The 12,430-nt window shown below is 41.6% G+C and overlaps 1 protein-coding gene across 1 annotated transcript in view; it reads left to right on the forward strand.

Annotated features, from left to right (window-relative positions):
* LOC124594007 (probable multidrug resistance-associated protein lethal(2)03659) overlaps nt 1-12,430 on the forward strand; it is a 121,978-nt gene that overhangs the window by 71,565 nt on the left and 37,983 nt on the right. Inside the window, exon 15 of the mRNA XM_047132359.1 lies at nt 10,622-10,728. Coding sequence (XP_046988315.1) covers nt 10,622-10,728 — 107 coding nt within the window. The remainder of the gene's footprint in view (nt 1-10,621; nt 10,729-12,430) is intronic.

The following is a 12,430-nucleotide window of genomic DNA, read 5'->3' on the forward strand; positions in this document are numbered from 1 at the left end:
CGCCAGTTTTACAATTGTTGGAGTAACACAGTCACACTAACTTAGTCGTGCTATATATTTTGGCATCTACATCTTTTGACAATGTAACTGGGTTATTAGCCTAGAGACAACCATCAAGTCACTGAAATGCAACGTTATTCAAATGTAAAGAACATTAAGCAAAAATTTGACTGATTTCCTTTAGTCATATTCAGCTAATATTCAAGCAAAATAGGTTGATTATTCAAAATGTTCATACGAAAATGATGGAGCTATTTAACTTTGAAACATAACTGAATATTTTTGAAAAAATCTTATTTAGTTACACAAAAACGTAAATGCACCATGTCTTGTATAAACTTGTTCGTAAGACAAAGTAATAACTACACAAAGTATGGCATTTGCACATTTTAAACCAAATTTCTGTTAGATGAAACACTTTCGTACACATTTTTTCAACATTTTGAATTATCATAAGATTTATCCCTTTTTAAACCCTTTACTCTAAGCCGACATCAAATCCATAATGCAAATTAGGTAGAAAACTCAATGCTCGTATAAATAAGAAAACTGAGCGAAAATTTTGTCCTTTTGATCTAATTTCTGTAGTTGTAAGTTCAGTAGATCATTCAAAGGCAAATATTAGTCCTAAATGTGACATCGAAAAATATTAAGAGAAAATTAATTCAGACGGAAAAATGTGCTATTAAGATTCAGAGATTTCTCAAAGAAAACACATCGAATTAATAAAATATCGCTGTGCATTATTAGTATGAGATTGGCCTCCGAAAATATTAAATAATCTGTTAATAAGTTTGAACAACGCATCACAAATACGTTGCAGCATAGCATTGATGGAAGACGCCCCTCCAGCCGAACGTTGAGTTGACTGCCCTCACCAACTCACCAGGTCAGTTTAACCGTTTCCCATGCTTACAGCCCTGGACCACCCTCGGGCCTGTATCATAAGTCGAATGCTGGCTGCCTGCAGCCAGTGGCGGATTTACACACCGCCAGTAGGCTATTCAAATTTTGCCACCCCTACCGACCGCTATAATTCGATACCCTACTTCACAATCATATTAACTACTATTTTTAGTCAATGAAATTATTACTTTATGATTTGTTCACTATCGTCCCAATTACACCACCTTTTCCCGTAATTACTATAACTGTGAACTGGGGGCTCGATGTGTCAGTTCCTCGATTATTTTTATAACTCAACGATTTAGTTAAGATTGCACAAGAAATAATTTTTGATTTATTTCTCAGGTAATACGAAATCAACTATGTACTACTATTAAGGCGGGATAAGGTATGCCTTAATACTACTTACACAATAATATACATTCGCTAAACATAATTAAGTAATTTTTATTGCGATTACTTACAGCTTAAAAACAATATATTCAGTTATCTGCTAACAATCCGACTTGAGGATGACGATAAAATTCAATTAGTTTTACAATACCTTTTTGCGCGATTTTCTTTTCGCAAAATCATCAGTTACATCATCGTATGAAATCTTGTTGATTAGTTCTGACTCTATGCACAAAAGAGCTAAGGCGTTTAGCTTTTCTTGGCTGAAGATAAATTTTAGATAATTTTTCGCCCGTTTCAAGCAAGAAAAGCTTCCCTTACCCGAACAATTTGTCGCTGGTGTTCATAGAGCCACGCGAACTGTTATATCCAAGTTTGGATATAAATTTTGAAAATTCTCTTTTCGCAGGAACGAAGATAGACTGTTGAATGATTCAGAATCTGGTTTTACAAAAATTCTTTCAGAAGAAAGCTGACATTGAAAATGTACGCGTTCTTGAACTAAGCCAGTCTCCAGATCATTACGATACGTTTCTCCCAAGAAAAGGTTTTCTCTGTAAGCGTTGATGATGAGAACGCACTAATTTTGGTCAGAAATTAAAACTTTTCACTGAACATGTTGTAGGACTCTTGCTGTTTTTAATTTCTAATACGAGTCTATCAATAAGGACGGGAAATGCGTTACTCTGAAAGTATCATTCGCAGTTATTCTCAATTCTTCATCGGGTGTTTCATCTTAAACTTCATTCCCTTTCGGTTGTTTTTCCCCAGATCTTTTGTAAACTGATTCGACACGCTCAATTCCATCACCTTTTCTTCGAAATACTTAAACTTTTCTCGTTCAGCTACGAAAAACTTGGAAAGAGATTCGTAAAGAACGGGAATAGTAATCAAATCTATAGTAGAAGCCTGAATTTGAACATTCACATTGTTTATTCTTTCCAAAAAATATTTCTACAAAACAACCACTGGCGCCGTTCCAGCTTTATAAATTGAAAAGTATTCACGTCGCTTCGTTTCGTGTTACAGGCTTTTCGGTACAATCATCTCTGATTGATTCCAAAGTTTTAAGGACTTTGTAGAAAGAATCTTTCAAATTTCTACATGCGCTCTCTGTAGCTGACTAAGGCATCAGCATAGCAGCCGCCTTCCCATTAAACAGGATAATCTCAGTAGACTCTTAATTATTTATTTTCATGGCTTCATTAGCAAAATTGAGACTCTGTCCAAGCTCAGACAAGTAATCATCACTGATAATCATTGAGTCACAGAGCTGCGGAATTACTATCGCATCAAAATTATATTTCGAGTTTCCAGTAATATGAGATTCTTCGTAGGTTTACTTTGTTCTCCCATCGCTCACAAAATCTTGAATCCGCTAACTGGTCATTGAGGAAAATGTGCATCATTCTTAGAATAGATTTATCATGAAAATTCTTTGAAACTGCTGTCACTTTATTTCAAGAATCCGAAGGAATACAAGTTTCTTCTCCGCGCACTTTAGCTTTAATATCAGGAATGATAGCTTCCTTCATAATTGTTCAAATGGTTCAAATGCCTCTGAGCACTATGGGATTTAACATCTGAGGTCATCAGTCCCCTAGAACTTAGAGCTACTTAAACCTAACCAACCTAAGGACATCACTCACATCCATGCCCGAGTCAGGATTCGAACCTGCCAGCGTGGCGGTCGCGCGGTTCCAGACTGAAGTGCCTAGAACCGCTTGGCCACTCCAGCCGGCCTTTCATAATTGTCCTTCCTTACTTATAGGGTAATTCTTTCAGTTCATCGCTCATGCCATCTGCTTTAAACAAGGTTACTTGTCTCTATACTGGCCCCAACTATCTGTTTACATGTCTTCTATTGAGATCGTCGCCTGAAAATGGTGACCCTTTATGCGAAGTTCTAAACTAGGCCTTTTTCGAAATACTTCTCGTTTTATAACAAGTCTCTTTTCTCTGTCGAATAGGTGATCTGACATCAAATCGTTTGTACTCCGAATGTGATCTATTTTCACTGTCATCCTGTCTCCAAGGTCTACCCTGAAATTCACCATCTTTGTGGTCACCGATTCTTCTTCCGCGAAACAGTGGATGGTTATAACATTGCGGTCTCTGTTTCTGTCTAGAGGGTGCTCGGAAATCCCGTTAAAAACTTCCAGGACCTGTAGAGGGGAGTGAGTACATAATATTCTGAATGGGAACCCATGTCTTGAAACATATCATTTCCGTTCTATAACGGTTTCAATCGAGATGTTTAACTCATCCAATTCCGCCTGAGTAATTGAATTACGTGAGACACAGTAGAGTTATTAGGTATCAATTTGAAAGGAATCATAACGAAACACCCATCTATCACGTAAGCATATTTTCTTGTATTAATACTTAAACATTACGTGTTTACATTATTACAAAACGAGAGAGAACCAAGCATACTGTAAGTACAGAAAGTAATGTTTTAGTGTTAATACAAACAAATGTGCTTACGTGATAAATCGATGTTTCGTTACGTTTTCTTTCGAATTGTTACCTAATAATTGTTCTGCGTCACGCCAACTTCAATTTTACTAGCAGAAGAGTGTCAGTTAAACATCTGAATTGAAATCGTCGCAGAACAGAAAGGGTAAGTTTCCAACATGGGTTCCTATTTAAAACATTACGTACTTACTCCCCTCTTCAAGTTCTAGATGTTTTCAGCGGCAATTGCCAAACTCCCTCTATGCATGTACTGTTCTCATCTCTGTGCCAATTTGGTTCTGGCCCGTCAACATCGTTATTTCGCTGTTGTGAATCTCTAAAAGTCCTTTATTTATCTCTTTTTGCTTCGTTTTCTATATATGCAAGGAATTGTGTCACCTGATCATCTGTGTTAACAGTGGATCCCGCCAACTGTCTTCGTATAACGGAAGGTAGCCATCTCATTACCCGTAACATCCGATTTCTTAAACAGTTTATCTAAGCTCCAATTCTTGCCCGATTTCTTTTCGAAAAGTTCGGTTACTGTTCCATCAGCTTCTCACGAATAATTTTTATTACACAATCCACCTACACAACGCAGTCCCGAGTGCGTTTTGACCAATACTTCAACAAATATGGCACATCAAATTCTACATATGGCATTTCCCCTATCTCTTCGTAATCCCTAGCTATAGACATCTCCAGCCAAACGATTAGCAACAAAAGAGATATTCTCAGCATGTGTCCATACTGATGAAAGTACACTTCTAGAACTCCTTATAAGGGCAACAGGTTGTACATTTCCTTTACCTTAGAATCTATTTACGAGGGTACTCCCAAAAGTAAGGTCTCCTATTTTTTTGTGAGTACATAGACCTGTTTATTTCTACAATGGTTTACATCAGCTTACAGTTTGAACATTTAGCTATTTCTCGACATAATCACCATTTCTGTCGATGCATTTTTGTAGACGCCGTGGCAGTTTTTGTATGCCCATGTCACACCAGCTCGCCGCCATGCCGTTCAGAAAGTTATGAACATCTTCTCAGGTGTAAAGAGGTATGCCCAGGTTTCGTCACCCGTGACAATTGAGTTCAGAAACATGTCCTGTTCGGCTGGAAGGCGGTGAACAAATGTGCGGGGAGCATCAACTCGTTGCCGCATGTGGTCCTTAGTCAGTATGCGTGGCACCAATCTTGTGCACAGCTTCCGGTAGTTCAATGTCTCCGATAAAATTCTGTGAGCGGTGCTTCGGGAAACCTCAGGAACCAACGTGCAGAGATCTTCCAGGGTGATCCGCCGACCTTCACGCATGCTTTTCTCAACCTTCAACACTGCCTTCTCAGAAATTGACGGTCTCCCGCTCCTTTGTTCGTCGTGAATTCGGTCTGACCAGCTGCAAACTCTCTACACCACTTACGAACATTTTCGACATCCATGCACGACTCGCCATATACTTCCGTCAATTGGCGATGGATTTCAATCGGCGCAGTGCCCTTTGCGTTCAAAAATCGAATAACTGCGCGCATTTCGCACTTGGAGGTAACATCCAACGGGAGCTCCATTCGCAACGGCTGAGCGCCTCAGCGCGGCGTGTGCATGTTTACGCGCACTCTTCATAACAGTGTGACCAACTGCCAGACAAACAGACTTCTGTACTCACCTCGTAATTGAATACTCTGTAGAAAACGTTCAGTATCGCCTACGTCAACGTTGCGCATGCACGGCAAGCTGAAAACTTCGGACGGCTCCGAAGCGAAGCTTCACGCCATTCCAGGTTACATTCGTGTTGGAGTTTGGGAACTGGCGTGCATATTTCTTCCAGGGTCGCGTGATGGCTGGCTGTAGTAACTAGCCCCGTAATCTGAGAAAATAGTGCCGTTAGCTGTCCCACTAGCCACTTCGTGCATGTTCAAATCAAGATTCATGAGCTTAGCGCCGGCCGCGGTGGCCTCGCGGTTCTAGGCGCGCAGTCCGGATCCGCGCGACTGCTACGGTCGCAGGTTCGAATCCTGCCTCGGGCATGGATGTGTGTGATGTCCTTAGGTTGGTTAGGTTTAAGTAGTTCTAAGTTCTAGGGGACTGATGACCACAGCTGTTAAGTCCCATAGTGCTCAGAGCCATGAGCTTAGCCCCCTATTCTTCTCCAGTACTTTCAACATTTTCCAGCTCCTGTTTCGTTTTATTTATTTCTGTAAGCAATTCCATGTGTTCGTTATCTTGTTCTTCTTTAAAATCTGCGAGTTTTTGACAAACTGCACCAACAGCACGTTCTTTAGTTACTACTACGTCATTTCGCAGTGTACTTATTACGGCTTTCTAATACTCTGAACTGCTTCGCTATGCTACTCTACGTTTCTTTCAGTTGTTTACTTGTACATTTTAAACTGTCTCCGATTTCAGACAGAAAATTCTTTAGAAATGTTATCCTGAATTATTCACACATGTTCCTCGATTGTACACTACTGGCCATTAAAATTGCTACATCAAGAAGAAATGCAGATGATAAACGAGTGTTCATTGGACAGATATATTATAATAGAACTAACATGTGATTACATTTCCACACAATTTCGGTGCTTAGATCCTGAGAAATCAGTACCAAGAACAAACACCTCTGGCCGTAATAACGGCCTTGATACGCCTTGTCATTGCGTCAAACAGAGCTTGGATGGCGTGTACAGGAACAGCTGCCCATGCAGCTTCAACATGAAACCACAGTTCATCAAGAGTAGTGACTGGCGTATTGTGACGAGCCAGTTGCTCGTCCGCCATTGGCCAGACGTTTTCAGTTGGTGAGAGATCTGGAGAATGTGCTGGCCAGGGCAGCAGTCGAGCATTTTCTGTATCCAGAAAGGCCCGTACAGGACCTGCAACATGCGGTCGTGCATTATCCTGCTGAAATGTAGGGTTTCGCAGGGATCGAATGAAGAGTAGAGCCACGGGTCGTAACACATCTGAAATGTAATGTCCACTGTTCAAAGTGCCGTCAATGCGAACAAGAGATGACCGAGACGCGTAACCAGTGGCGCACCATACCATCACGCCGGGTGATACGCCAGTATGACGATGACGAATACACGCTTCCAATGTGCGTTCACTGCGATGTCGCCAAACACGGATGCGACCATCATGATGCTCTAAACAGAACCTGGATTCATCCGAAAAAATGACATTTCGCCATTCGTGCACCCAGGTTCGTCGTTGAGTACACCATCGCAGGCGCTCCTGTCTGTGATGCAGCGTCAAGGGTAACCGCAGCTATGGTCTCCGAGCTGATAGTCCATGCTGCTGCAAACGTCGTCCAACTGTTCGTGCAGATGGTTGTCGTCTTGCAAAAGTCCCCATCTGTTGACTCAGGGATCGAGACGTGGCTGCACGATCCGTCACAGCCATGCAGATAAGATGCCTGTCATCTCGGCTGCTAGTGATACGAGGCCGTTGGGATCCAGCACGGCGTTCCGTATTACCCTCCTGAACCCACCGATTCCATATTCTGCTAACAGTCATTGGATCTCGACCAACGGGAGCAGCAATGTCGCGATACGATAAACCGCAATCACGATAGGCTACAATCCGACCTTTATCAAAGTCAGAAACGTGATGGTACGCATTTCTCCTCCTTACACGAGGCATCACAACAACGTTTCACCAGGCAACGCCGGTCAACTGCTGTTTGTGTATGAGAAATCGGTTGGAAACTTTCCTCATGTCAGCACGTTGTAGGTGTCGCCACCGGCGCCAACCTTGTGTTTTTTTAGCTTTTCAAGCTAATCATTTGCATATCACAGCGTCTTCTTCCTGTCGGTTAAATTTCGCGTCTGTAGCATGTCATCTTTGTGGTGTAGCAATTTTAATGGCCAGGAGTGTATTAGCAAGATTCTGAATTTGCAAGATTAATTTCTTCATACCAGAAGCATATCAACACCTTCGGTTGGTTAATTCCATTTCCTGTTGACTGATCTTCGACAGTGGCGTGAACGCATTTTGATCCTCAACCTCTCGATCATTAATACTATCTTCTGCCCCAGAACTTGAATGTATACTTTCCTCGTATCCGCACCTTTTATTAAGCTGTACTCACCATGTCACTCATCTTGCTCATGTCTTCAATTTTTAATACTCGACATAAAATGAATCCTCTCACAACCCAGTAAATTATGCTACACAAATTTCTTTATTATTAATAGCTCACTCATCATACTGTTAATGGCGCCAAGCAGCAATGCAGTGCCATACAGTACCACGCTCTTTGCCCAATTACGTGCGGCTCTTAACAGTTGTCTGTCCGTGGCGACCATCTGGCAGATGCAGGGAAGTACGGCAAAAGCGATGTTTCGTGATGCTATGATTCAATACTCTTCTTTTCTTGAATGATACAAATGTGACGAAAAGTATTTTCCACATCTGCACACTTCCCGTTCGCGTCTATTGTTCATAATTCTCTTTATTGAGGCATTGTCTTATTCAGTGTCCACGACACTTCTGTGCCGAAAAGTACTGTTTTTACACTTAAGAACTGACATGTGTAAAATACCCCTATATTATTTAATGGTTCAGCTGGCTATCGGACATAAAGAAGATGAGTGGTAGCAATTACATCCAGTTACAGAGGCACTTATTGAATTCTACCGTGCCTGAAACCTACCTACGAACTGCTTCATAATGCTATAGGCACCTACATTTAACGATATTCGTGAAATGATAGAAGTTTATTATTGATCCCTATTCCGCCTCATCTGCAAATTCACAGCATTCACTCCGCGTAGCCACAGCGTCCAATTTAACTTCAAAGTACGTTCTGAAAAGTTAGACTGATTTATTGACAAAGTTTTAGCAAGATACGATAATATAAGCACTCGTTTTGTTAATCTTAAAACATCCCAGTGGCATTACTGGCGGCAGCATTCGTAGTATTTGAAAACCTCACTTCCACTTATAAGTCCGATCCATTGCAAACATATCCACAAAACATCTTTCACGATTGTAGAATTGCTTCCTCCGTTAACTCCTCAAAACCATAGTAATGCCGACATTTCTTGAAAAACCGTTCTGACACTGGGGCCGCACCCGGACCGTCGCCACTAGCCGCTCGTCTGAGACTGAACTGCTTTTCCCCCATTCTGCCCAATTGCGCCACCTGATGAGTGGACCCCCCGCTGTTGGCGCGAACCGTTGCGAGCTGGAGCCTTCCAGAAAGCCAACGATAAGATATACACTGGAAGTAGGTGTTATCGGTTAGTTAGCAGGGATATCGACAGTGGCACCCTAACAGCATGCAAAGATATTGCACAAGGAGCTTATGTCGATGCATCTAAGCTGATCATAGATGAACCAAGGAAAATATTGCAGAGATAAACGTCGCGATTTACGGAGAGCAAAATATAGTAAGCAAATACTGATACTGCAAATGAACAGGAAACTTTCAAAACTTTCTTTACGTCTTGTTTCTTTCTGTACAACAGTTAAAGACTTGTAGAAATACATTTATCTTCAACAATGACAGTCTGTTTATTCATTGAAGGATTTTCCCGTCACTTCTTGGGGAAAATGTTTCATACTTAAAGTTAAGAATGAAGCGAACTCTGATTTGTTCCATAAATATTAGTTTATTAGGAATCGGCAGATTGCTTATGCAGCGACAACCGACAAGCGTCTTTCATCATATTAACTATATTTTAACGTTCCTGTATATTTACACTATCATAATATATAACAACCAGTGTCCTCCTAGATGTGTACGTAGTGATAGGAGTTACAGTGCATGTGAAATATGTATTGAAATGTGTCTCTCGTACAGTGGCATCTGTTTAAATTGCAACTTATTCCCCTCTCAATTACTTTCCCATACACATCTACCACACAAAGCCATTAACAGTTACAACACTTTTTATTCATAGCAAGAGTGATCAGAACTCAATTTGGCATTGCTTAGCAATATCGTGATCCGTGGTGGCTAAAGGTTCGATTTCTTGCTCACTAGTGTCTGTTATGGATGCTAGTCAGTTTCCGTCTGATGATAGGATAACAAAGCGAAAGTGGAAGAAAGTGAAAAAAAATGCTGTTTGTTGGCATTCAAACCTTAACTACTCTATATGTTACGGAATAAAAATTTTGTAATAACTACGAGGGGCGTTCAGAAAGTAAGCTCCGATCGGTCGCGAAATGGAAACATCTATGAAAATCCGATAAAGCTTTGCACAGATGTGTTGGGTAGTGTCTCTAGTATAACCCCAGTTAGCATCACGTCGCTCTTCTCATTTCTGAGCTCGCAGTGAGTGCGCAAAGATGTCTAGAAAATAGTGTCTGCCGCCAAGTACGAGGGCCTGGTGAGAAATTTCGCCTGAAGCTATGCAGCTAACATTACATAACTGTCGTGCTGTTTCGTCTTCACGACAATTCTCAGCCGCATTCTGCAGGGGCAATGAAGATGCTCCTGCATCGTTTTCAAATGGAAATGTTAGATTACCCACAATACAGTCCGCAATTGTCTCCCCCTGAGTTTCATCTCTGGTCACATGAACCGCTGTCTTTGACGACAACATTTTGACACAGACAACGAGGTGTAGGCCAGCGTGGAGAATTGGCGGAAAGCACTGGCGGCTGCCTTCTATGATGAGGCTATTGAAAAGTTGGTACAACGCTATGACAAAAGTCTAAGTCAGAACGGCGACTACGTAGAGAAGTAGCTGAAAGGTGTAGCTAATTGTTACAAGTAAAACATTTCTTATGTTCACTGTGGTTTCAATTTGGCAATCAATCGGAGCTTACTTTCTGAACAGGCCTCGTATATATTAGCAATCTGGCGTTAGCAGCTCGTATGCGAAAGCATTTCTCGCATTGTATGTTTGATGTAACATTTCAGGGAGGAGCCCTGTGTTCTCTCATCTCTCCGACACACTCAATGGGTTGGCCACAATTAGAGCATCAGGGATTCAGGACATCGTTAGAAAGGAATTCGACTCCCACCAGGTGAGTACTTCCTTATATAGCCAATTAGGTGTAGTTTGAGTCATACGCTAACAGATATTTCATATTTTCTGAACATTCTAGAAAAGATGTTGACGCGTACTACTGAATGTTTATCTGTAATGTAAGTGCAGTTGTGTGAGTAGAGCTGCATTACAAGCCAAACCCTTTCGTGCAGAACGACAGAAGACAGTTGCAAGAAAAATTCTTGAACAGTCGCTGCTACTACTGTGAAATGAGTATCACTGTCTAAGGCTGCGATTCCAGGTCCAACTGCCCGTCAGCTACTCAGTTTAGCCTCCTGGATAAACCGAAAAATCATCTCTCACTACACGTTAAACGCGATTTCAAGGCACTAGCTGTAAGAGGACGTTGAGGATCTCCCACACTGTAAGCTAAAAATTGCGGTTACGGTGGTTCCTAGCTACTTTGAAGACAGGTTTCTAAACGCTCGTTTTTGAATAGCATGACGCTGTAGAAAATACAAAGATTATTGCTTAAACACATTTCTAAGAATCTTTTATCCAATGTTTTCTTTATCTTAGAAACATAGTTCTTTTTACTGGTTTGAGGGCTACTCTGAGTTTCTTCCTATTTTATGCTTATCTTTTTTTCTCTATGTGGTTGCTACACCCGACATTCTGCACAATGCGTCATGCGCGTTGTAGTTTTGACTAACTGTATTATTTTGTCACTGTGTTTTCCTTCCAACACCTGGTATACTACTCTGCCTGATTGCGGTTTTTTTGTGATAACTTATGTTAAAGCATGTATGACGTGTGCTATCTCTGCGATAATTTTCCTGCTGTTGATGATGGTTGTGATCCGAAACTGGTAGCTAAATAAAAAATAACATTATTACAGACAGCACAGTGTTATGCAGTAAAAGAAACGGAACGTCTCCATTTGGCCAGGTGGATGAATTGTACAGTTCCTATATTTGTGGGCTATTCGCATATGTCCGTGGACCGATGCTGGACGTGAGGGAGGGCATGCGCGTCATCAACCATAATACAAGGTCGCTGATATTCTGAACTTTGTAAACCCATCACATCTGCACCTACGGTCCGAAAACTAGTAATGGACTCCCTATAACATTCTGTGTCATGCTGGACCATGATCGAGGACTACCAGGAGCCTGACTATGGAGATACCGTCCCATGCTTAAGCTTACATTAACACTGCAGTATAAACGGCCGCGTTTAGAGTGACCGGGAAGCATGGACTCTACTTTTGAATGGCACCACATTGTGTTCAGTGATGATTCACGGTTCTGCACCATCCCGGATGACCATAGTCGGTGAATATGGTGGCGATCAGGGAGAGGTCCCATTCATCAGATGTCTCGGAGAGACACAGCGGTGTTACTCATGGCGTCATGGTACGGACATATGTCGGGTATGACTTCAGGTCAAGGCTGGTAGTAATTGATGAAACTTCGATGGCATAATGGTAAGTCACAGACATCCTGCGTCCTCATTTTTTAAATCTCGTGCCACAATACAGTATTCTACAAGTGGACAATGCTCCCCCACGCGGGGCATATGTCTCTACGAACTGTCTTCGTGATGATCAGGTACTTCTTTGGTCAGAAAAAGCCTCAGTCTGTCCCCAATAGAACACGTGTTCTCCGTCCCAGTGCCACTATCCAGGATATAATGTACCAGTTACAATAGTTGTCCAGCTTGCCTCAGGAGGTTATTCA

The sequence above is a fragment of the Schistocerca americana genome, chromosome 2, assembly GCF_021461395.2.
Source record: "Schistocerca americana isolate TAMUIC-IGC-003095 chromosome 2, iqSchAmer2.1, whole genome shotgun sequence".
Lineage (NCBI taxonomy): Eukaryota > Metazoa > Arthropoda > Insecta > Orthoptera > Acrididae > Schistocerca > Schistocerca americana.